The sequence below is a fragment of the Giraffa tippelskirchi genome, chromosome 7 (genome assembly GCF_054371585.1).
Source record: "Giraffa tippelskirchi isolate mGirTip1 chromosome 7, T2T-mGirTip1v1.2.pri, whole genome shotgun sequence".
Classification (NCBI taxonomy): Eukaryota; Metazoa; Chordata; class Mammalia; order Artiodactyla; family Giraffidae; genus Giraffa; species Giraffa tippelskirchi.
The window spans coordinates 67,781,531-67,807,149 of NC_137281.1; the positions used below are offsets into that span (position 1 = coordinate 67,781,531).

The window sequence follows — 25,619 nt, forward strand, 5'->3', positions numbered from 1 at the left end:
ATACATGGCATCTGGCATCTGGTTTTCCTCTTGGTGGGACACTGGGTGACAAAGCTAAGATCCTGGTTCACTTTTCTCTACTACTGCTCTGTAGATACCAGGATTCCTTACATGTGAATCACATGAATCAAAGTTTACAATGTGCCCAAAAGACAGAAGGTGGGGTAAGTTCCTGCCCCATCTCTGTCCTCTAGACACTGTGTCCTTTCTGGAGGCAGATCCCTGGTGACAGTTCCTCAGGTGTCTTTCCAGAGAGAATCTGTATGTATCAAGTGCATACTTCTGCTTTTATACCTATAATCAGAGAATATACACTGCCCTTCACCTGCCTTTTTAAACTTAACCTATATTGGAAAATGTGCCATCATGATACATAGCTGCCTTATTCTTTTCAAAGGTGGTTTACTATTCATTGCATTGTATGGATTGGCCACAGTTTATTTGCCAGATCCCTACTGTCAGATGGGCTTCCCGGGTACTCAGTGGTAAAGAATCCGCCTGCTAGTGCAGTAGAGACAGGAGACATGGATTCTATCCCTGGGTTGGGAAGATCCCCTGGAATAGAAAATGGCAACCCACTCCAGTATTCTTGCCTGGATAATCCCATGAACAAAGGAGCCTGGCGGGTTCATGGGGTCACAAGGAGTCAGATACGACTGAGACTGAGCACACACTGGCAGATATTTAGATGATTTCTGACCTTTTGCTAATACTACAGACAGAACTGCATCAAATAACTGTATACTCATCATTTTGCATACATTACCATATTGGTGGGACACAACCCTAGAAATGGAATTGCTGGATCAAGCAGTCTGTGCATTTTTTTTACTCTGACAAATACTGTGCAGAAGATGTCAGACAAGTTCTGCTCCCCTCAGCGGGGTGTAAGAGTGGTTCATACTTTTAAATACTTTGTCACTGAAGGGTGCTTTTATCTAATCACAGTCTCAAACCTCCGGTTCACGTGTGTTATGTTGGTGGCTTTCTGTCTGTGACAAGGACTCATTGTTCAACACTCCTAGGTGCTGTATATTTTTTTCCAGCTATTTGAGGTCACTTAAGCCTCAATAGGAAATAGGCTTATTTTTGTATGAGTGTCCCCACAGATGAGGGGATTGAGGGAGCTGGGAACTTCTGATGTTTCAGAGCCTTTCAGAGTTGAGGCCGTGTGGAGGCATTAGGGGGGTTAGTTTCTTTTCCTTGTTTTGAAAATCAGCATGGGAAGGAATCTTCCCTCCATCACATAGGGAAACAAACTGAAGTTTTGACCTTTAAAGCTGGAGCATTGGTGTTGTCTTACAGTTATCACTTCCAACCCTGAGACCTCTCTGCCAGCCCCACATAACCCTCACTCCTGGATCTGGCTCCCCACCAGCTCTCCTGGGGTGCCCTGCAGCAAGGGGTGCGACTACTGCGGCTTCCTCCCCTATTCTGGTTCCTCTCCTTCATTTCCTATTCTCCTTATCCAGACAGCTTTTTATGACTCCTGTTGGAAGATTAGCCAAGTTTAGCCACCTCCCCTTTAGCCACCAACATAACACTGATTGGTTCAGGCGCAAACCAGAGTGAGCTCCCTTTGATTTTTTTAATCTATAGATCTTTCTCCCTATGCTTAGTATTTTGTAATCTGAGCTATAGTTTGTATTCCAAACTTCTTAAATATGAAGAACTTTTCTGTTCGATTACATAAAACACCTAGCTCGCAGCTGCTCTCTTGAATATGTAATACTGTGGTTGTGCTGTGCTTAGTCGCTCAGTCGTGTCCAACTATTTGGGAGCCCATGGACTGTAGCCCGCCAGGCTCCTCTGTCCGTGGGAATTCTCCAGGCAAGAATACTGGAATGGGTTACCATGCCCTCCTCCAGGGAATCTTCCCAACCCAGGGACCAAACCCAGGCCTTCCGCATTGCAGGCAGATTCTTTCCCAACTGAGCCACCAGGGAAGCCATAATACTGGGTTACTTGAAAGATATTTTTTCAAGAATTTAGCTTTAAATTTATTTTGATTTAAATACATTTATATTTATAAATCAAAAGGCTTGATTTATAAATGCATTTTAATATTGTATTTTTAAAATTAATTTAAATATATTTATAATAGCAAGGAGAGATAAGAAAGCCTTCCTCAGCAATTAATGCAAAGAAATAGAGGAAAGCAATAGAATGGGAAAGTCTAGAGATCTTTTCAAGAAAATTAGAGATACCAAGGGAACATTTCATGCAAAGATGGGCACAATAAAGGACAAAAATGGTATGGACCTAACAGAAGCAGAAGATTTTAAGAAGAGGTGGCAAGAATACACAGAAGAACTATACAAAAAAGATCTTCACGATCCAGATAATCATGATGATGTGATCAATCACCTAGAGCCAGACATCCTGGAACATGAAGTCAAGTGGGCCTTAGGAAGCATCACTACGAACAAAGCTAGTGGAGGTGATGGAATTCCAGTTGAGCTATTTCAAATCCTAAAAGGTGATGCTGTGAAAGTTCTGCACTCAATAGGCCAGCAAATTTGGAAAACTCAGCAGTGGCCACAGGACTGGAAAAGGTCAGTTTTCATTCCAATCCCTAAGAAAGGCAATGCCAAAGAATGCTCAAACTACCGTGCAACTGCACTCATCTCACACGCTAGTAAAGTAATGCTCAAAATTCTCCAAGCCAGGCTTCAGTAATACATGAACCGTGAACTTCCAGATGTTCAAGCTGTAGTTAGAAAAGTCAGTCAAATTGCCAACATCTGTTCAATCATCGAAAAAGCAAGAGAGTTCCAGAAAAACATCTACTTCTGCTTTATTTACTACGCCAAAGACTTTGACTGTGTGGACCACAACAAACTGTGGAAAATTCTCAAAGAGATGGGAATACCAGACCACTTGACCTACCTCTTGAGAAATCTGTTTGCAGGTCAGGAAGCAACAGTTAGAACTGGACATGGAACAACAGACTGGTTCCAAATAGGGAAAGGAGTACATCAAGGGTGTATATTGTCACCCTGCTTATTTAACTTATATGCCAAGTACATCATGAGAAATGCTGGACTGGATGAAGCGCAAGCTGGAATCAAGATTGCCGGGAGAAATACCAATAACCTCAGATATGCAGATGACACCACCCTTATAGCAGAAAGCAAAGAAGAACTAAAGAGCCTCTTGATGAAAGTGAAAGAGGAGAGTGAAAAAGTTGGCTTAAAGCTCAACATTCAGAAAACTAGATCATGGCATCTGGTCCCATCACTTCATGGCAAAAAGATGGGGAAACAGTGGAAACAGTGACAGGCTATTTTTTGGGCTCCAAAATCACTGCAGATGGTGACTGCAGCCATGAAATTAAAAGATGCTTGTTCCTTGGAAGAAAAATTATGACCAGCCTAGACAGCATATTAAAAAGCAGAGACATTACTTTGCCAACAAAGGTCCATCTAGTCAAAGCTATAGTTTTTCCAATAGTCGTGTATGGATGTGAGAGTTGGACTATAAGGAAAGCTGAGCGCCAAAGAATTGATGCTTTTGAACTGTGGTGTTGGAGAAGACTCTTGAGAGTCCCTTGGACTGCAAGGAGATCCAACCAGTCCACCCTAAAGGAAAAATGGAAATCAATGCTGAATATTCATTGGAAGGACTGATGCTAAAGCTGATGCTCCGATACTTTGGCCACCTGATGCAAAGAACTGACTCTTTTGAAAAGATCCTGATGCTAGGAAAGATTGAAGGTGGAGGAGAAGGGGACGACAGAGGATGAGATGGCTGAATTTCATCACCGACTCAATGGACATGAGTTTGAGTAAACTCCGGGAGTTGGCGATGGACAGGGAGGCCTGGCGTGCCGCAGTCCATGGGGTCGCAAAGAGTGGGACCAATTGAGCAACTGAACTGAACTGATAGACTATAAAGCTATGATGCCATTTCTGTAGGTGATTTCTCAGTACAGTGTTCACCAAGACTGAACTTAGACTTAAATATTATCACAATGGTACTTAAGTCCAGGTGAGCAAAGATGGTGAGCTATCAAGGATAGCGGCCTTGCTGCTGTTTGGTACCACTCGTCCCATGTTGGTCTCTTGTTTATGGAGTCAGGGATTGCTTTAGTCATGTTGTGGTATCCAGAACAGACTGCTCCAAACATGGCTCACAGAGCAGCACTTTTCTTACCTGACTGCAACACGGTGAGCATAGGAATCGGAAATATTTGTTCAGAAACTTTTATACCAACATGACAGATTATTTTTTTTGGAAAACTCATTTTCTTTTACTCTACAAAATATTAACCTATCACAGTTTAGATTTGCTAAAATGATCTAGAAAATTCTTCAAATGTTGGTGACTCTCAAGCTTGTAAGGTAGATGCAGTGCTCTGAGCATCACAGCCCTGGCTTGTTTTCCTAGTGGGACAGCTGTGACATCCCCGTGTGAGACATGAATGGGCAGGAGGCACGGTGACAACATTTCTTGCCTCAGGCTGCTGCACATACTGGGATTAAGTCTTTCCCTTCTCATTTCTGTGATCAGACTGTAAGGCCTTGTCAGCTTTTCACATTATGATATTTTAATTAGAATCTCAGTGAGTTGAATAAGAAAGTTACTTGTGGAAAGAATCTTGCAAATTTTTTTTATCCTTCAAAGAAAAATGTAAATAACATTTCTTCCTATATTATTTTTCATTTACTACCATTTTCTAAAACTAAAGTACTTTGGAAGATATTTAGTGTGTTAGTAACTCAGTTGTGTCTGACTTTGCAAACCCACGGACTGTAGCCCGTCAGGCTCCTCTGTCCATGGAATTGTCCAGGCAAGAACACCGGAGTGAGTTGCCATTCCTTTCTCCAGGGGTCTTCCCGACCCAGGGATCAAACCGGGGTCTCCTGCATTACAGGCAGATTCTTTACCATCTGAGCCACCAGGGAAGACCTCCGAAGATATTTAGGAGAATTTTAACACAATGGCTTTGCACTGAGGGGGACAAATCTCTGCATGCTGAATGTTTTTAAGTGGTGCTGGGGAGTATATCCTAATGGCTTAGCAGTAAAGAATCCGCCTACCAATGCAGGAGACTCAGGTTCAATCCCTTGGTCAGGACGATCCCCTGAAGAAGGAAATGGCAACCCACTGCAGTATTCTTGCCTGTAAAATGGCAGGCTACAGTTTGTGGTGTCTCAGAAAGTCAGACAAGTCTGAGTGACTGAGTGCACACACACAAGAGAGTATATACATAATAAAATTAGGAAAAATTTGCAAGCCCTGTAATGTCAGCCTTAGAAAGAGGTTTGGGTTTCTATCTGGACTAAAATAAGACTCAAGGAGCCAGAATAAACAGTGAAAACATCTGTTCTGAGTATGGATGTGACAAGCCTTCCCTGGTTGTGAGAAGAGTAGATGGGATTTAGGAGGTCAGACGTACGGGTCCTCATAACATGTGAAACAGGAAGAACTGAGGGGTGTTAGATGACAGAGAGAAAATGTGATCTAAAATGATCTGAAAGGATAACTGTTCTCAAGATGTTGTTAATATACACTTAGAAATACGTTTTTATAAAAGTGGCACACTTCCCAAATTCTTTTATTGCCCCCAAACTTAACATCTGTCAGCCTTCTCTGTGTATCTTCTCTGTCTGTATCTTTCAGACATGACTACCTTATATAGTTTTTGGATCTAGGGTCGATGGCTTGGCCTTATTGGGGTTTTGTGGGAGCATCTACATATTAAGAATCAAGGGGACTTCGCTGGCAGTCCAGTGATTAAGAATCTGCCTTCCAGTGCAGGGGATGTTGGTTCGATCCCTGGTTAGGGAATTAAGATCCCACATGCCATTGGGCAACGAAGGCCATGTGCTGCAACTACTAAACCTGTTCACCACAACTAGGGAGAGGCCTGCATGCCACAACCGAGACGTGGCACAGCCAAAAATAATAAATCAATTAATTTTTAAAAAATAATCGCTTAACCGTTTGTCATTCTATTACTGTTAGTATATTCAATTAGTAAGGATTTTTTCAATTAGGAAGGACTTCCCTGTAGCTCAAACGGTAAAGAATCTCCCTACAGTGAAGGAGATCCGGGTTCCATCCCTGGGTCAGGAAGTTCCTCTGGAGAAGGGAATGGCAATCCACTCCAGTATTCTTGCCTAGAGAATCCCATGGACAGAGAAGCCTGGCGGGCTACAGTTCGTGGGGTTGCAAAGAGTCGGACACGACTGAGCAACTAACCCTAAGGATTTTTTGAGTGTGCTCACTGCAAGGTTCCATGCCTGTCACTGAGATTAGAGAAGAGATTCCTTCTGTTCACTCATGCATCCACCAACTTGAAGAACCTGTGATGGACTAAGTATGGTGCATGGAACTTCAGACAAGATCCCTTTTACACAAAACTGATAGACCCTGTAAAATGATGGTAATATCCCTTAAAGTTATTATGAGGCTTAAATGAAATTCTATTTCTAAAGCACCTAGCAATTCCCTGAACCATCAGTGCCTTGAATGACTATTTTCCCCCAGAAATGTCAGCGACTTCTTTTAAGAAGCTTTTATAAATTGCTGTGAAGATAGGCTGAATCTTGCTTAATAATGTTAGTTTACTGATTAAAAAAATAATCCAAGGGGCAAACACATTAAAATATTGTCTCCCACTAGACTATCGATAGAAAAAGCCAAAGTGAGAGATTGCCAAAAGAATGAAGCGTGAAAGTATTGGGAGTCACATGTAAAAGAATTATAGAATAAAAGAGCTTTTAAAAAATATGTAAAAGTAGTATTTTACTTGCTTGCAGATGCTTTCTCCTTGAGTATTGGCTTTTAGTCATCTTGATGTTTCACCTGGAGAAGGGGAAACCATCATGTCATTGACTGATCTTGGCTATTCATTATTTCAGTGAACTCTCAGAAAGTTCAGGCTAGACATCAGAAAGAATTAATGTTACAGTAACTCAAACCTAAGAAGACAAAGCTAGTGCTTCCTCTAGGGAATATATGCATCCCTCTACCTGCTCCCTAAAGTCTTATGATAAATCTTTCAACCGTTTTCATCAGTGGGTAGAGTATTGGACATGAATTTCAATCTGGTCAGATTTCCTTAATCAAAGAGTGGGGTTTATATGTGTGTTCCGTGAATAAGAGTGAGCCCCAAACTTGAAAATTAGCTGCTAAGAAAGCTAACAAGATTTATAACCTAATGGATTTTCTATATTCAGACTTTTTTATATCCAGTCTTGTGATTTCCTTCCTTACCTAGAAATAATAACTGACATTTGTAACAGTTTTCTGGTTTGACTGATACTATTGCTTGAAGCTTTCTGAGGATAGTGTACTATATTTGATTTTCCCAGTGCTATCCAATAGGACTTTTTGTGATGATGGAAATGTCCTGTGTCTGTTTTGTGCACTGTGGTATCCACTCGCCACATGTGGCTATTGAGATAGTTGTACAACTGAGGATTTTAATCTTATTTAATTTGAATTAATTACCATGCAAATGTAAATATCTACCTGTGTGTACTGACTACCATTTTGAACAATGCAACTCAAGACTATAAATGTTAATTCACAAGAGTTAAAATAAGTTTCCACATAGACAATATTGAGAAAGTTGATAATGGGAAATTCTGGTTTTTCCAAGTGCTTATATCTCAAATACTCCTTTAGGTGTGAAGTTTCAAAAAGAAAATCTTTGTGATGGAAATTGGATGACAAAGTGTTTCTTCTCTCAGTCTTGAATTTTGTTTTGTCTTTCCTCTTTTTCTATATTTTTTTTTCAAGTTGGTAACCTCAACCAAAAGCATTTTTTAGATATAAAAATTAGGCTAACAGCTTTATCATTTCTAGGAATATGTTTATAAGAAAGAGAGAGAAAAAAACAGGGAAATAGAATCAATGCATAGGCTCAAGTTTGAGCCAGTCTCAGATGTTTTTCCTTGGGCTGACGTACTGAGGGCTTTAAGACGGTAGTGGGAAGTCCAGGATGTTAATTACTTAGGATGCATGTCATATGGCATTTTGTTTAGGTAAAGTCACCAATTACTTTTTCTTTCCTTCTTGACTTTTCATGTTCTCATCCCTTGAATTTACAGATGACTGCTAACCTTTTTAAAAGTAAAGATTGAATTTTTAAAAGGACTGGGCTGCATTTACCCATAGCAATATCTCTTTGCCTTCCCTTTCTAAAATCCAAATACTCTTTTAAATTGTAGAGCATGATCTTTTTCCCCCTAAAGAATGTTGTCTGTTGATTAACTGAAGAGTATATTTGCCAACTTGCCTTCTTTCTGTATAAAATTTCAGTTAACTAGAATATTTCAAATCAGGGGCTTCTGGTTGATTGAAAGCAAAGGAAAAACTTGAACATTCATCAGTCGTTTATTTATCACCTGTTTTGTGCCAGGTCTGTTCTTGGTATTAGGAATATAAGAGTGAACAAAATAAAATTCTTCATCCTCCTGGAGTTTAAATACTAGAGGAATCATTTTGTTTCTGCTTACGTAGATAATTTTTCTAAAACATCTCTTTCTTTTCTTCTTGCAAGTATACAGCTTATCAAAATCTAGCATGTTTCTTTGGTTGGTTGGTTTTATTTAAGATTTTTCAATTGCCTCAAAGTTCTCATCCTTTCAGACTGTTGGTATAGGAAAAGTGAAAGTGAAAGTGGCTCAGTCACATCCGATTCTTTGTGACCCCATGGACTATGCTGCTAAGTCTCTTCAGTCGTGTCCGACTCTGTGTGTCCCCATAGATGGCAGCCCACCAGGCTCCCCCGCCCCTGGGATTCTCCAAGCAAGAACACTGGAGTGGGTTGCCATTTCCTTCTCCAATGCATGAAAGTGAAAAGTGAAAGTGAAGTCACTCAGTTGTGTCCAACTGACTCTTCGCGACCCCATGGACTGCAGCCTACCAGGCTCCCCCGTCCCTGGGATTTTCCAGGAAAGAGTACTGGAGTGGGGTGCCATTGCCTTCTCAGTATGCTATGCTATGCTATGCTAAGTCGCTTCAGTCGTGTCCGACTCTGTGCGACCCCACAGACGGCAGCTCACCAGGCTCCGCCGTCCCTAGGATTCTCCAGGCAAGAATACTGGAGTGGGTTGCCATTTCTTTCTCCAGTGCATGAAAGGGAAAGGTGAAAGTGAAGTCGCTCAGTCGTGTCCGACTCTTAGCGACCCCATGGACTGTAGCCTACCAGGCCCCTCTGTCCATGGGATTTTCCAGGCAAGAGTACTGGAGTGGGGTGCCATTGCCTTCTCAGTATAGGTCCATGGAATTTTCTAGGCCAGAACACTGGAGTGGGTAGCCTTTCCCTTCTCCAGGGGATCTTCCCAACCCAAGGATCAAACCCAGGTCTCCCGCATTGCAGGCGGATTCTTTACTAGCTGAGCCACAAGGGAAGCCCAAGAATACTGGTGTGGGTAGCCCATCCTTTCTCCAGCGGATCTTCCCAATCCAGGAAAACAAACCAGGCAAATCTTCCTACATTGGAGGTAGATTCTTTACCAACTGAGCTATCAGGGAAGCCCCTGTTGGTATAGAAGTTCTACTCTAAATCACTTAGGAAGCCTTTTAACAAATACTGATGCTGCCCTCTCCTCCCCATCCTGATTTAGTTTGTCAGTTGTGGAGCAGGAGCATCACTATGTTTCAATCACCCCAGGTGATCATCATATGTTACCAGAGTTGAGTACCACTCGCCTAGAAAGATTAGATTACAGACTTGAAGGGTACAGAATCTGTCATATATCAGTCTGTTCAGTTGCTCAGTCGTGTCCAACTCTGTGCAACCCCATGGACTGCAGCACGCCAGGCTTCCCTGTCCATCACCAGCTCCCGGAGCTTGCTCAAATTCACGCCCATCGAGTCGGTGATGCCATCCAACCATCTCATCCTCTGTCATCCCCTTCTCCTGCTGCCTTCAATCTTTCCCAGCATCAGGGTCTTTTCCAGTGAGTCAGTTCTTCGCATCAGGTGGCCAGCGTATTGGAGTTTCAGCCTCAGCATCTGTCCTTCCAATGAATATTCAGGACTGATTTCCTTTAGGATTGACTGGTTTGATCTCCTTGCAGTCCAAGGGACTCTCCAACACCACAGTTCAAAAGCATCAATTCTTTGGCACTCAGCTTTCTTTATAGTCCAACTCTCACATCCATACATGATTATTAGAGAAACCATAGCTTTGACTAGATTGACCTTTGTTGGCAAAGTAATGTCTCTGCTTTTTAATACACTGTCTAGGTTTGTCATAGCTTTTCTTCCAAGGAACAAGTGTCTTTTAGTTTCATGGCTGCAGTCACTATCTGCAGTGATTTTGGAGCACCCAAAAATAAAGTCTCTCACTGTTTCCATTGTTTCCCCATCTATCTGCCATTAAGTGATGGGACCTGATACCATGATCTTAGTTTTCTGAATGTTGAGTTTTAAGCCAACTTTTTCACTCTCCTCTTTCACTTTCATCAAGAGGCTCTTATATATACCGGGAGATATTTTAAAACCTAATGATGTCAACTTGTTCTGTTTTTATTTGTGATTGTAAATTGGGGTATGCAAAAGGCAGAGAGGAAATGAGATTGAAGGTTCTCATTAACATCTCCCCTCTCCTCTTTTACCTCAAATCTAACATTTACCCACTTAATCATTTATTTAACAGCTGTTGTATGTCAGGTGTTAGGGATTCAAAGATGAACAAAAAAATGAACCCTGTCCTCTAAGAATTTACAGTCTAGTACAGAAGTTTGCAACCTTCTTTTAAATAAGAGGTCATATAATGGTGATTTTAGGGTTTATGGGCCATGTAGTATCTGTCACAAGTATTCAGCTCAGCTGTTGTAGTAAAAAGGTAACTATAGACAATACACAGGCATGTGGCTATGCCTGGTTCCTATAAACTTGATTTACCAAAGGAGGCAAGGGTCTGGATTTGGCTGTCAGTTTTAGTTACACACCTCTGGTCTAGTTGTTGCTCAGTCTCTCAGTCGTGTCTGACTCTTAGCGGCCCCATGGACTACAGCATACCATGCTTCCCTGTCCTTCACTGTCTCCCAGAGTTTGCTCAAACTCATGTCCATTGAGTCAGTGATGCCACCCAAGCATCTCATCCTCTGTCACCCCCTTCTCCTCCTGCCCTCAATCTTTCCCAGCATCAGGGTCTTTTCTAGTGAGTTGGCCCTTCACATCAGGTGGCCAAAGTATTGGAGCTTCAGCTTCAACATCAATCCTTCCATTGAGTATTCAAGGTTGATTTCCTTTAGGATTGACTGGTTTTATCTCTATGGTGTTCCAAAGAACTCTCAGGAGTCTTCTCCAGAAGAGTCTTCTACTGGTCTAGTAGAAGAGAGACAAAATGAATCAGTAATTACTGTATAGTGGGGTAAGTGATCATATCAAGCGTGGGTGCCTTCATCATATAGACAAGCAGCATCAAATTAAACTGGGGGTTACCTGGGAAATTTAAGGAAGATTTCTGAAGGAGATGCTATTCAAATGAGTTACGAAGCATGGGCTGGCATTTGGAGAAGCATAAAGGGAGGACTGTCCCGGCAGAGGGACATGTGGAGGCATGTAAAACAACAGTGCTTTTTATGGAACCCCAAAGAAATTCAGTGGGCTAGAATGTGAGAGTTGGACTGTGAAGAAAGCTGAGCACCAAAGAATTGATGCTTTTGAACTGTGGTGTTGGAGAAGACTCTTGAGGGTATTATATTAGGTTGGTGCAAAAGTAATTGTGGTTTTGCATTGTTGAACTTTGCCCTTTGATATGGAATACATTCTTAAATAAATGAAGTTATACATCATTTAATGGGCATTTCTCTGGTTTTTTTTTTTTTTTTTTTTTTGCTAATGACTTATTACTTGCTGGATATTTTATATGTATTTTAGACTATGGGGTTGATGTTAGACAAAAAGCAAATTCAAGCGATTTTCTTATTTGAGTTCAAAATGGGTTGTAAAGCAACAGAGACAACTTGCAACATCAATAATGCATTTGGCCCTGAAACTGCTAACATTGGTTCAATGAGTTTTGCAAAGGAGACAAGAGGCTTGAAGACAAGGAGCACAGTGGCTGGCCATCGGAAGTTGACAATGACCAATTGAGAGCTATCGTTGAAGCTGGCCCTCGTACAGCTACACAAGAAGTTGCTGAAGAACTCAGTGTTGACCATTCTGTGATCATTGGGCATTTGAAGCAAATCAGAAAGGTGAAAAAGCTTGCTAAGTGCATGCTTCATGTGTGTGTGCATGCTAAGTTGCTTCAGTCACATCCAACTCTTTGCGACCCCATGGACTGTAGCCCTCCCGGCTCCTCTGTCCATGGGATTCTCCAGGCAAGAATACTGGAGTGGGTTGCCAGGCTGTCCTCCAGGGGTGCCTCATAAGCTGAGCACAAATCAAAAAAAAAAAAATTGTCATTTTGAAGTATCATCTTCTCTTATTCTAGCAGCAGTGATCCATTTCTTGAATGGACTGTGGCATGTGACAAATGAATTTTATATGACAACCAGCAATGACTAGCTCAGTGGCTGTACTGAGAAGAAGCACCAAAGCACTTCGCAAAGCCAAACCTGCACCAAAAAAAGGTCATGATCACTGTTTGCTGGTCTGCCACCCATCTGATCCACTACAGTTTTCTGAATCCCGGCAAAACCATTACATCTGAGAAATATGCTCAGCAGATTGATGCAGCCCATATTGGTCAACAGAATGGGCTTAAGTCTTCTCCACTGCAGTGCCCAACCATACATCATACAACCAATGCTTCAGAAGTTGAACGAATTGAGCTGTGAAGTTTTGCCTCATTTGCCATATTCACCTGACCTCTTGCCATCCAACTTGTCACTTCTTCAAGCATCTCGACAACTTCTTGCACAGAAAACACTTCCACAACCAGCAGGAGACAGAAAGTGCTTTCCAAGAGTTTGTCAAATCCCAAAGTATGGATTTTTACGCAACAAGAATAAACCAATATATTGGTTTATATTTCATTGGCAAAAATATGTTGATTGTAACAGTTCCTATTTTGATTAATAAAAATGTGTTTGAGCCTAGTTATAATGATTTAAAATTCATGGCCCAAAACTGCAATTGCTTTTGTACCAACCTAATACTAAGCCTTTTCTAAATCTTTGCTGTTACAGATAATGTGCATGTCCCCTTCTGTCCTTGCATAAGTCTCTAACATATATAACTAAAAGTTAGATTTCTGGTTGAAAGGTGGGCATTTTTTTAGCTGTTGCCAAAATTCTTTCTAAAGAAGGGGTACCAATTTTTCTTCCCCACCAAAACCACGTGAAAATTTCTGCTTCTTTGTCAACATTTGGTATTGTCAGACTAACATTTTTTCCAATCCTGTACATGTTTAGGGCTTCCTTGCTGGCTCAGTTCAGTTCACTTCAGTTGCTCAGTCATGTCCGACTCTTTGCGACCCCATGAACTGCAGCACGCCAGGCCTCCCTGTTCATCACCAACTCCCAGAGTTTACCCAAACTCATGTCCATTGAGTCGGTGATGCCCTCCAACCATCTCATCCTCTGTCATCCCCTTCTCCTCCCGCCTTCAATCTTTCCTAGCATCAGGGTCTTTTCCAATGAGTCAGTTCTTTGCATCAGGTGGCCAAAGTATTGGAGTTTCAGCTTCAACATCAGTCCTTCCAGTGAACACTCAGGACTGGCTCAGTGGCGAACAATCCACCTGTCAATATAGGAGACACAAGAGACATATGTTGAAATAGTATCGCATTGTTTGTTTGATTTGAATTTTCCTTGTATTTGTTGAAGTTGAGGATATTTCCATATCTTTATTAATCAGTTTTTGTTAATTTTCTGTTCTCATCATTTGCCCATTTTTCAACTGGGTTATCATCTTTTTCTGATTATATTATATGAATTTGTTGTATATTTAAATTCTAAGCTTTTGTCTGTTACAGCTCAAATTAAATGAATGACATTTGAATTTTTTTAATTTGAAAACATTACTTTTATCAAAATAATTCACGCACATGGTAAAAAAAAAGTTAAAAAATAAAGTGGTACAGAAGAACATATGACAAAACACAGATCTCTTGTCCCACCCACCTCTCCGTGTGCAAGCCCACTCCCCTGGGGCAGTTTTTACCATTTGTGCTTTTAGTTCTCTTGATTTTTTTCCCATAGTGTGCTTATACCACCGTGTAAGTATCCTGATTCATCACTTTTGAACAAAATCTGTTTGATCCATGCTGTGAATGGTAAGGTAGCCCCACTGTTTGCAGCCCCGATTCTCATTCTCATCACGCAGCATACTGGCTATCATCTCCCGTCTCTTTACTCTCTTTCTGAAATTTGTTGAAATCCCTTAGATTGATCATCTGCTCTCCTTTTATCTTAACGATGGATTTGTTTGCATATTTAGTTGTTTGTTTTGTTCTTCACTTTAGATAAATAAACTCAGAAACAGCAATGAAGGGCACATACCTTTACTCCCTCCAACAACTACACTCAGAAATTACCAGCTATAGCCCAGAAGCCTGTTTTTTAATGAACTATTTATGATTTTTCACAGTCTGAATATTTATGGAACTGGAATTAGAGTCTCCCAAATGACAGTTTTGTGTGGCTCAAATTGACTGGTTAGGGGCAAAATGAACTTTAGACTCTTTTTGAGTTCTTCCATAAGCAGCTATTTATGGCATACCTACTAGTTCCAAAGATAACTGTTGAGAACTGTGAACAGAAGCATCTTACCTCTTCCTCAAAGTACCAATTACTTTTGCATAGCCCTCATTCAGCTGGGTTCGTGGTTTAGTATTATTGTGGGAGAAGTGAAGTTGCTCAGTCGTGTCTGACTCTTTGTGACCCCATGGACTGTAGCCTACCAGGTTTTTCCGTCCATGGGATTTTCCGGGCAAGAATACTGGAGTGGGTTGCCATTTCCTTCTCCAGGAGATCTTCCCAACCCAGGGACTGAACCCAGGTCTCCCACATTGTAGGCAGACACTTTACCATCTGAGCCACAAGGGAAGTCATCATTGTGGGGAAGAATAGTGTTTTTCTCTGCATCTGAGCTTGAAAGACCCAAGCCCATCTTTCCCATTATTTATCCCTGATGTTAAGCTGTGAATTTCGCTGAATGATGAATAGCTTCATTGAATTGTCACTTCTTACTCTATTTCTTTGTATGTTAAAAGAAAAAAAAAATAACCAAGAGACAGAAAAACTTTTATATACAGAAAGTAATAGCTGTGCTTTGTAAAACCACGTGGTTTTGAGCTAGAAGCATAGATCTTTGTTTCTACCTGGTGATCATTGTTCACTGAAGAGCTAAATATTACCTGACTTGACTCAGTTTCTCTGCTAAACTGGAATCTATTCCTTTTTTGCCTCACTTCCGAGGTTAGGTTATCTTATCCTCTGAAGATAAGATATGCATATATGAATAAATATGAAACACCTTTTAAAGCAGTTGTAGCAATGATGAAAGGAAAATTTTATTTGGAGGAAATTTATTTAGAGGAGACTTAGAAGAAAAAACGTTTACCAGAATTTTGTGAAATTAGTTAAAATGTTCACTGTAGTTATTGCTGGGTCAAAAGATAACATGTAATTTGTGTTTTCTTCTTTTTACTCTTCTACATTTTCTACAATGAGTGAGTGCATTTTCTGAAATAATATACAAAAGTTTGTTGGTTTTTAGTTTAAAGGCAGGTGCTTTATATTATGTCGTTATTACTACTGAAATAGTTCTCCATTGGACTGTATTAGTTTTGGACAGCTGCTGCTTAGTATGTCTTCCTCTGAGAAATGTTCCTGGCCTGGGGCAGAAAAACTGTCATACTGCTGTCACTAAGGCTACAAAGTTTTTGTTGGTTTTCATTGTGCCCACTGGTCATCCGTATTCACCGAGCATCCCATGTGTCACTGTCTTCTGTGAGAAGGTACAAATGTATTGTGGGAAGATATCAGGTGAAGTGAGGAGCCCCCTCCAAAAGAATGATCATGTTTAACTCTGAGAGTTCATAAATCCATCTATCAAAACACATATGTTGAAATTCTGCTGTGTACAGGGTGATGAGCTAGATGCATGGATCTTAAGGGAGATTGATGCATGACCACTGGCTTCCAGGAGCCTGTCAGCTTGGGGAAATAAGACTTAAGTGTGTGAAGATAATGTTTTAAAAAGAGTAAGGGAAATGAAAGCTTAGTACAACAACCTAAAAGTTGTCCCATGGCTATATATAGTCACTGAATGAATGATACAGGTGCTGAATGCTAGCAGAAGGAAGAGGCCCCTTGTGTTGTTGAGTGGGCAGCAAGGACAGCATGAAGTTGAAAGGATTTGGACCTTGAAGTGGAAACTATAAGGCATCATAAGTCCTGTGTTCATGAATCCCAGAATGTTAGTTATTTCTGCCACGCTTCACTAGTAAAAGAAAGTCACAAGGCCAGCCCCCAAATTCAAGGTCAGGGAAATAGCTACTACTTGTTGATGAGAGGAATGGCAAAGACTTTAATGCAAAGGGGCATGGTCACAGGGGCATGTCATTCATTTCCAGCTGTCATTCATTTCCCTGCACAATGACTGATAGTAAATTGATAGTAGGTTCTCTGAGCTCTTTCTTATTTGTAAAGGAGAGCATTTGGACTTTTTTTTCCTGGCTACATCATGCGGCCTGTGGGACCTTAGTTCCCTCAGTGAAAGCGCCAAGTCCTAACCACTGGACGGACAACCAGGGAACTCTCTTTACTCTTTTTTTCCTCTTGTAACTGTTTTCTCATGTTGATAACAAAGTATAACATTATTCTCATCAATATTTAACATCAACAGGTAGTGCATACATGGATGTAATGTACTCTTTCTGTGTTTAAGACAAAAGTACTGTTAATTAACAACTGTTGATTATTGAGCTGCTTCTATTATTGCTGTCCTTGTTTGTGTTCAAAGACCAAAGTTTAAATATCACTGACATCCAGGGCAACGTTTGATAGAATGGAAAAGGCAAGAGATTTGATTTGATTTGGATTCCTGCTCTGCCACACATTAGCTCTGGGACTCTTTCCACCTTCACATCACCTGTAAAATGGAAGCAATAGCATTTCCCCCTATAGATTTGTTAGCTGTCATTGCTAGTTCTATATTTCTGTACTGAGAAACTTTAGCTGTCATTTAGTTTTTAGCAACTAGCACTACTGTTTAAAGATTACATTTTGACTTAATTTAGTTGAATGCACTGTATTTTGCTTTTAATCTTTTATGTCAGTCTCTCAGTAGCCCACCCTTTTTAAATTAAAATGCAGTATTACACATTATTCTCTGAGTTGACATTTCTAGAGCACAGATCCCTTTTGGAGCTGCTTTTTGTGCAATGGGGCTTCTCAAGCTTGGCCAGACTTGGGTTTCTCACCAGGGTGCCCAAGTGTAAGTGGGCCACAGGCAGGGAGGAAGCAAGCCTCTGCAGACAGATCACTCCACTTAGTGAGGGAGTCAGTTCAGTTCAATAAGTATTGTTTTTCCCCTGAGCAGTTCGTGCTTAATTACTAGAGACTTAATTGTGAAACTGGGGCATTGTTAAAGATTTATGATCAATAATTATAAAATAATCATAATAGTGGCTAGTATTTATTGTGCCAGGAAGTAACTGGTTTACATGCATTATCTCATTTATCCTCAAAACAATCCTAAGAGCTAGATGCTATTATTATCCTCATTTTTATAACCTAAGAAATAACATAGCAATTTATGAAAGTAGTGTAGTATGTTCTGTGTGTGCTTAGTTGCTCAGTCGTGCCCGACTCTTTGCGACCCCATGGATTTAGCTCACCAGGCTCTTCTGTCCATGGAGTTCTCCAGGCAAGAATACTGGAGTGGGTTGCCATTTCCAACTCCAGAGGATCTTCCCAACCCAGGGATTGAACCTGGGTCTCCTGCATTGCAGGCAGATTCTTTACCATCTGCACTACCAGAAAAAGCTACGTAGTATGTTTTGGAAAGTTACAAATACAGATAGGCAAAAATAAGAAAATGAAAACACCATATTCCTACTATTCAGAAAACAGTGTTAACCTCTTTTTATGTTAACCTCTGAAATTTAGAAAACTCTCCTGCCAAGCCTAACCTTTAAGATTATCCTCTAAAAGCATAATAAAGAAATTCTTACTTTAGAATGTAGAACCTGAACATTGACCCTTTCTTTTTGTTTGCATTCCTGCTTTACCAATCACAATTATTCCTGTCTTGGGTGAATCCAGCCGAGTATCAGACATGTTGTATTCAGGGCAGGGCAAAAAAAAAGTAAACACATGAATATATTAAAAACTTATTCCAGTGTATTCAGTTAGCTATTGCTGGCGAACAATCACAAAATCTCACTGGCATAAACAATAAAATTTATTCTTGATCACATATCTTTGGGTCAGCTGAAAGTGATTCTTATGCTATGGTTCTGCAGATCAGCTGAAGTGGCTTATTTTGGGGCCCAGGCTAGAGGGTTAATAGCTACCATGGTTTGTTCTTGTCTTAATGATGGCAGAAGCAAAAGGGGACAAGCCCAGTTGGGGATTAACTGGGTAAACACATACATCTCAGAGGCTAGGTTGGATATCAAGTCTGAAATTAAAAGGATGGGGAAGAACACACCTGCCATGAGTGTCCCTAACTCCAAGACCAAGGCAAGGGTATGGATGTGTAATAGTTATACCAGAAAATGAAGAATTAGGACTAATAATTTAATCTACCGTACTTCCTTCCATATGTTTATGTGAGTGTGTGTGTGTGTGTGTGTGTGTGTATACTCAGACATGCAAACAAAATAAAACTTGTAGTTGTGTGTCAAAATTCTTTATGAAACATGAAAATGGGATGGCATATGGGGAGCAATGTGATCAGCTAAAGAAGCTAATTAATAGTCCTAGTATAAACTGAGAAGATCTTGGAGAGTGTTATATGTATTAAAAAGCACAGTAAAGAGTAAAGATAAAAGCATTTCTGGGACAGAACAAATTTGATGATAAGTTAGACACAGAACCAGTACGAGGAGAATTAGGGTTAAAATGGAGTAAACAAGAAGATATTAAAAACGTCTGCAGTTCTGTACACCTAGGAACTTGGGGAATCATACTAGCATTGACCAGAAGGAACTTGTGAAGAGAAGAGTTTGTCTTTTCATGGTTACGTTTTGCTTATTCACTTCAGTCGTGTCCAACTCTGTGATCCACAGACTGTAGCCGCCAGGCTCCTCTCTCCATGGGATTCTTCAGGCAAGAATACTGAAGCGGGTTGCCATTTCCTTCTTCAGGGGATCTTTCTGACCCAAGGATGGAAGCTGCATCTCTTTCATCTCCTGCGTTGACAAATATCAAATTGGTCATGGTCTCCAGGTCTTCAGATGACTGAATTTGGTGGTATATTGAAACAGGAGCAGTAATTAGCTTTGCTTGTGACCATAGCTTAGTTCCTAATATCTCTTCCAGCTCTTAAATTCATAATCCTTTGACTTTTATTGAGTTTTAGGGTTGGAGCAATCTGAACAAAGTATTTTCCCAACGAGTTTAGAAGGAAAGAAAAGAGCAAGACTTTTATGTCCACAGTCAAATGATTTCCTCCAGATAGATGTTCTTGGCCAGCATAGTGCTATTCTTGTTCCTTTTTTATTCTTTTCCTTTCCTTTCTCTTTCTTCAACTTGAAAACCTATATGCTGGATGTACTTCCCTAGTCGAGCCACAGATTTCACCAACTCCTCTTGTCTTAGATCCACCCATTTTTGTTGTTCAGTTGCTCAGTCGTGTCCAACTCTTTGCAACCTCTTGGACTGCGGAACACCAGGCTTCCCTGTCCTTCACCACCCACTTTACCCATTTATATTACGTCCTTGACTTGGAAGACATTTGGGAATTTGATCCCTGCTTTAAGGCTTAAGGTTTGCTAATTGCTGAAGGGAAGGTAGAAAATACCCAAAATCGGAAAAAAACCAAAGATAGGGAGCACTGAGTCATGAGGGTCCCTTGGACTGCAAGGAGATCCAACCAGTCCACCCTAAAGGAAATCAGTCCTGAATATTCATTGGAAGGACTGATGCTGAAGCTGAACCTCCAATACTTTGGCCACCTGATGTAAAGAACCGACTCACTGGAAAAGACCCTAATGCTGGGAAAGATTGAAGGCCAGAGGAGAAGGGGACGACAGAGGATGAGATGGTTGGATGGCATCACCGACTCAATGGACATGAGTTTGAGTAAACTGCGGGAGTTGGTGATGGACAGGGAGGCCTGGCGTGCTGCAGTCCATGGGGTTGCAAAGAGTCAGACACGACTAAGCGACTGAACTGAACTGAGTCATGAAAGTCGAGATTAAACAACATTTTAAAGTACTAAAATTAGCTGATTGGTCCAGAAAACTGAAAATCAAGCTCATTAAAGTCTTTGGTGTTCCTTTTACAAGTTGTCTAGATTTTCAGCTCTGACAAGAGTGGCAACAGTATATTTCCTGTGTTCTGAAACTTTATATTATGGTGAGATTAGTGCTATCTAAGGTGCTTTGTCAATTTCAAAAGAAAGACGAGGAGGAAAGGATATGGACACTGGGAAGAAAAAAGAGAACAAAGATTTAAAGTTACCTCTCTCTTCCAAATAATAATAGAGTTCTCGTCTAGAATAACCCAGATGAAACAGATCATTTTGCACACTTTCCCAGAAACAATGAGAAAGGTGGACATAGGTTTCCTACGTGTGGATATGTTCAAGAAATACTCTTTTTTTTTTTTCATTAACTATTTTCTCTAGCTCAAATGTCTCTCCTAACAAGCTGTTCTGTTCAACCCCCTTCTGTAGAAATGACTTGTTGATGGTCTGTCGCCAGTTGAATATGGAAGAGTCTGTGGCAGAGATCATGAACCAACTGGGCGCCGATGAAAATGGGAAGATTTCCTTTCAGGATTTTACACGGTGCCGTATGCAGCTCATCAGAGAAATCAGGAAGGAGGAAAGAGGCCTTTCTGAGAAGTCAGACAACTCCTGGAAAAGGAAGAAGCTGAGGGACAGAATTGCCTCCTGGCCCACGAGCAGTGACAACAGTCTGGGTAGGTACAACCCAGTGACAGTTTGACAGTGTGCCTTTAGCCCTGCGTAGTGACCTTCAGGGCTGCCCAGCCTGTCGGCTCGTCCCCAGGCCGTCGCCTTGGCCACACTTACCCCGGGTGAGAACTTGCTAATCCTTCGGTTCTGAAACCCTTTATCTCAGCTTGGGACTCGAACCCACGTGGCTGGGACTTGAACCCAGCCAAAACCCATGGTACCTGGTTTCAGGACCTAAGGAAGCTCAGGTTCTTGATGTCTCATCTCAGAAAGAATTCAGTGAGAGACAAAGTGATAGGTAAGAAAAGGCTTTATTCAGATTCAGAGAGAAGCACACTCCACAGAATGTGGGCCATTGCAGAGGGTGAGTGCAGGGGTCTTGAAATGTGGCATGGTTAGTTTCTGTAGGCTGGGTAATTTCATATGCTAATGAGTGGGAGAATCATTCTCTCTGTTTTGGAGAAGGGGTGGAGATTTCCAGGAATTGGGCCACCGCCCACTGCCCACTCCTTCGTCTTTTGACAGTGCCTTGGAACTGTCATGGCGCCTCTGAGTGTGTCGTTCGCTTGCTGATTGAGTATCAAGGTCTAGTCCTGTCTGCCGTCTTGGTCCCATTTGATTCGGTTTATGCTGTGTCCTTGGGCTGTGTCCTTCTTTTAAAAATTGTGCCCTGCCCCTTGCCCTCCTGTTACAGTTCTGTCCTCCTGTTGTTGTTGTTTAGTTGCCAAGTCGTGTTGACTCTTGCTTGCCAGGCTATTCTGTCCATGGGATTTCCCAGGCAGGCATACTGGAGTGGGTTGCCAATTCCTCCCCCAAGGAATCTTCTTGACCCAGGGATAGAACCTGCATCTCCTGCATTGCCTGGTGGATTCCTAACCACTGAGCCACTGGGGAAGCCCAGTTCTGTCCTGTGGCTTCCCAGTTCCTGGTTTACTGCTTGCTTTATTTTAGTTCTTCCATTTCCCACGTGTAATAATACACTCACATAGCTATTGGGGAGGAAGGGCACACTGGATGGGAAAGGTGGTAATTGCACCAGCAAGCATTGGAAAGCTTTTTAGGTCTGCATAGTGAGGTTTTTAACTATTTCTTTTTTGATTTGTGTTTAAAAATATTTCTACAAGCTTAGTTTTCCTGTTCATAAGTATTATTGTTTTCTACTAATGTAAGTGTCAACTACAAATTGGCACTTACCAAGAGCATTGCCAACGACTAAACAACAAAGGCGTTTGCCATCTGCCTCTATGGAGACTGAACCCCATGCTGCTCTGGCTGTGGACCGTCAACAACCCCTGAGGGAGTTCAGGGTGAAGTGAGGCACTCTGTGCTCCAGGGAATCTGGTGGGACAGGTCTTTAGATAGTTGGATGTTTTTAGGAACAGATTTTATGACTCAGTCCTTGCATCTCCTCATATCTTGAGAAGCACTAAATCCCTTCATGGTGATGTCAGACCCTCATCCCTTCATGGTATTGACTCCCCCTTCACCAAAACCTTATATATTGACTTTCCCCACTGCTGCTTTGGAGCAGTCTCTCAGAGCTATCTGAGATGCTGCCTCCCGGGCTGCAGTCCTCATTTTGCCCCAAATAAAACTTAACTTACAACTCTCAAGTTGTACATCTTTTTTCAGTTGGCATAAGATAAGCAAGTAGAAAGAAAATTCTGAAAAATGTTGATAATTATTGAAGGTGAGTGATGGAAACGGGGTTTATTGTACCTGTTTTTGAGAACTCAGATGTACATATTTTTCGTATATTTGCAAATTTTCAGAATAAGAAGTTTAAAAGAAAAAAAAATGCATTTTATGGACTTCCTGGTTGGTCCAGTGGCTAAGATTCCACACTCCCAATACAGGGGCACATGTTCAGTCCCCGGTCAGGGAATTAGATCCCATATGCTGCAACTAAGAGTTCACATGTGGCCATTACAGATCCTGCATGCAGCAACTAGGACTCAGCACAGCCAAAGAAGTAAATAGTTTTTAAAAGGAAAGAAAGAAAAAAGTGCATCTTAAAGGGATAGCCTGAACCAAGGGATATGGGGAGAATTTTTTACCTAGAGTTTCGGGGACTTTTTTCCCTTGGAAATGTCTCCTGGATCTCCTTCTCTGTTTCTTTCTCTGCTCAGTAGACCTAGTGGCAAGACGTGAAGCTCCATGTTAACTGTCTATCATTTGTTAAATATATACTAATTATCTTGGATGATTCTGTACTGCCACACAAAACACACATGCATGCACGTGCACACATGCACACACACACACACACAAATATGCACACTCTGAATGGTGTTCCAGGCAGTGAAATGATTGGGAGCATTACTATTGAGTAATTGAAATAATAAAATGTCCTCCTATCCTCTTCGCCTTGCTATCTTAATGGATTCCATTTTAGCTGCAAGTTAGATATCTGATAATGCATGTGCTCTCAGTGCAATATGTAGAAATATTTAATTTTTGAGCTAAAATTTTTTTCTGAGTGTTAATGTATGTTCATTATAGAAAATAAGGGGAAAAGGCAAGCAGAAGAAAATAAAAATTATCCTTAATATCTCACCACCCAGAAATAATAACTACTGCTTACATTTCTCCCTCTCTCTCATGTGGTGTGTGGATGTGTGATTTATTTGTTTTTTACTTACTTTTTCACATGCTTTCCATATAGTTTTGTATCCTGCAGTTTTCCCTCTTCATTTTCCTCATGCTTTTAAACAGCATTAGAAAGCATGGTTTATAATGGCTGCATGATATAAAATGGACACTCAGTAACATTTATTAAATGAAAGGATGGGTGGAATTCTTTTTGCTAAGCTGTATTTTCTATTTTTCTGCCAAGAACTTGAACTTTTGTAAGTACATAAGCACACACATATGTATATATTTGAAAGGTTAAGTAAATGGTGGTATGTCTCAACAATTGAATACCATTTGGCCATTAAAGTAGTATATAAGTGTATATCAAATGTGTTTATAGAAGAAATATTTGTATGGAAAAAAATATACTCACTGTTGAAAATTGTATTTTAATGTGTGGCAAGTGTTTATAGAATACCTTGAAAGGAATAGTTTCGATGGAATTGCTGCCCACATCTAATTGGTTTGACTGTCACATAAGATTGCCTCAACCAAAGAAAGAATTGAAAAACAATTCCTTTTAACCCTTTTTTACAACCGTATACCTTGAGAGAAAGAAGAGGTAAATGAGAGGAGGTGAACCATAAAATACATCATGAACTGAGGAAACACCAACACACCATTTACCAGTTTATCCTGGTAGTTGAGGCTTCACAGGTAGATTATTTGAGTGGGAATCCTGATTCTGTCTGGAGAAGGAAATGGCAACCCACTCCATATTCTTGCCTGGAGAATCCCATGGACAGAGGAGTCTGGAGGGCTATAGTCCAAGGGGTCTCAAGAGTCGGACACGACTGAGCCACTAAACCACTGCCAGCTGGTTCTGTCCCTTTCTGCTGACACAGCTCTAAAAAGGTCACTCAATCTCTGCATATCTCAGTTTCCTCATTAAGTGTAACATGAGAACAATCATTGTTATTTGGAGGAATAAAGAAGCCAATGTATATGGACAGCATGTGAGACGATGCCTGGCCCAGCAAGATAAGCTACAAGCCCTCAATGCAAGTTACGTTAATGTTGTTATTATTATTGCCAGTCAATTTTATTTCCTGGAGATTGCCGGGATTATACTCATGTTGGAAAACAACTTCCTATTCACTCTAATGTGAATCAAATACACTTAAAAATCTATGATAATTAAATAAAGATATATGTGTTTAGTTAGTCTGTCTCTTTTCTATATTATCGACCCGTCCTTCTGATTCTGTACAGATAAACTCTAGTATCTCCCTTTTCAGAGTGGGGGAGAAGCCCTTTCTTGACTGCATGTGCCTTCTAAACTGCTGCCCCACTTCTGTGCTCCTCTTCACAGCTCAGGTTTTTGAAGTGGTTGTCTGTTTGAATGCTTGTCAGCCCTCACCTCTCCTTCTTCCTTCAGCCCCTCTGCCCAGCTCTAGTCCTCAGCACTCCCTGCTCTTCCCACCTCCGTGGTGACCGACTAGTGGTTCTCCTCTGTCCTCATCTTTGGCATTGCCTCAGCTGACTACTTCTTCATTCCGTTGCACTTTATTTTCTTGGACTTCGCTACACAACATTCTCCTTGGTTTCTGCCTACCATTTTGGCTTCCTTTTCACTCTCTCTGTGTCTTCCTTTCTTTCTTTTTTTAACTCCTCCTGGACCACTTCCAAATTTTGAGGTGCCTTGGGGTTACATTTTCTCCCTAGATGACCTCATTATGGTCTCATGATTTTAAATACTGTTTTTGTACCAGTGACTCTCAAATGTATGCCCTTTCTCTTGAGCTTCAGAATCAGGTAAAATCGACATATTCCTGGATATCTTATAGACCACTCAACCCTAACATGGTCAAAAAGGATTTGTGATTCCCTTCCTTTCCTTACCCTTTCATTTGTCTCCCACATAGCTACTGGCAGGAAATAATCACCATCCATTACTTTGCTCAAGCCAGCAAGACTCTTTGTCTCAAGTACTTCCCTAGTCTGTCCACTTCTTGTGTCTCCTGCTACCACCC

The 25,619-nt window shown here is 41.0% G+C and overlaps 1 protein-coding gene across 1 annotated transcript in view; it reads left to right on the forward strand.

The window, feature by feature from the left end:
• MCC (MCC regulator of Wnt signaling pathway) overlaps positions 1-25,619 on the forward strand; it is a 488,688-nt gene that overhangs the window by 69,102 nt on the left and 393,967 nt on the right. The window contains exon 2 of the mRNA XM_081505689.1: positions 20,770-21,017. Coding sequence (XP_081361815.1) covers positions 20,770-21,017 — 248 coding nt within the window. The remainder of the gene's footprint in view (positions 1-20,769; positions 21,018-25,619) is intronic.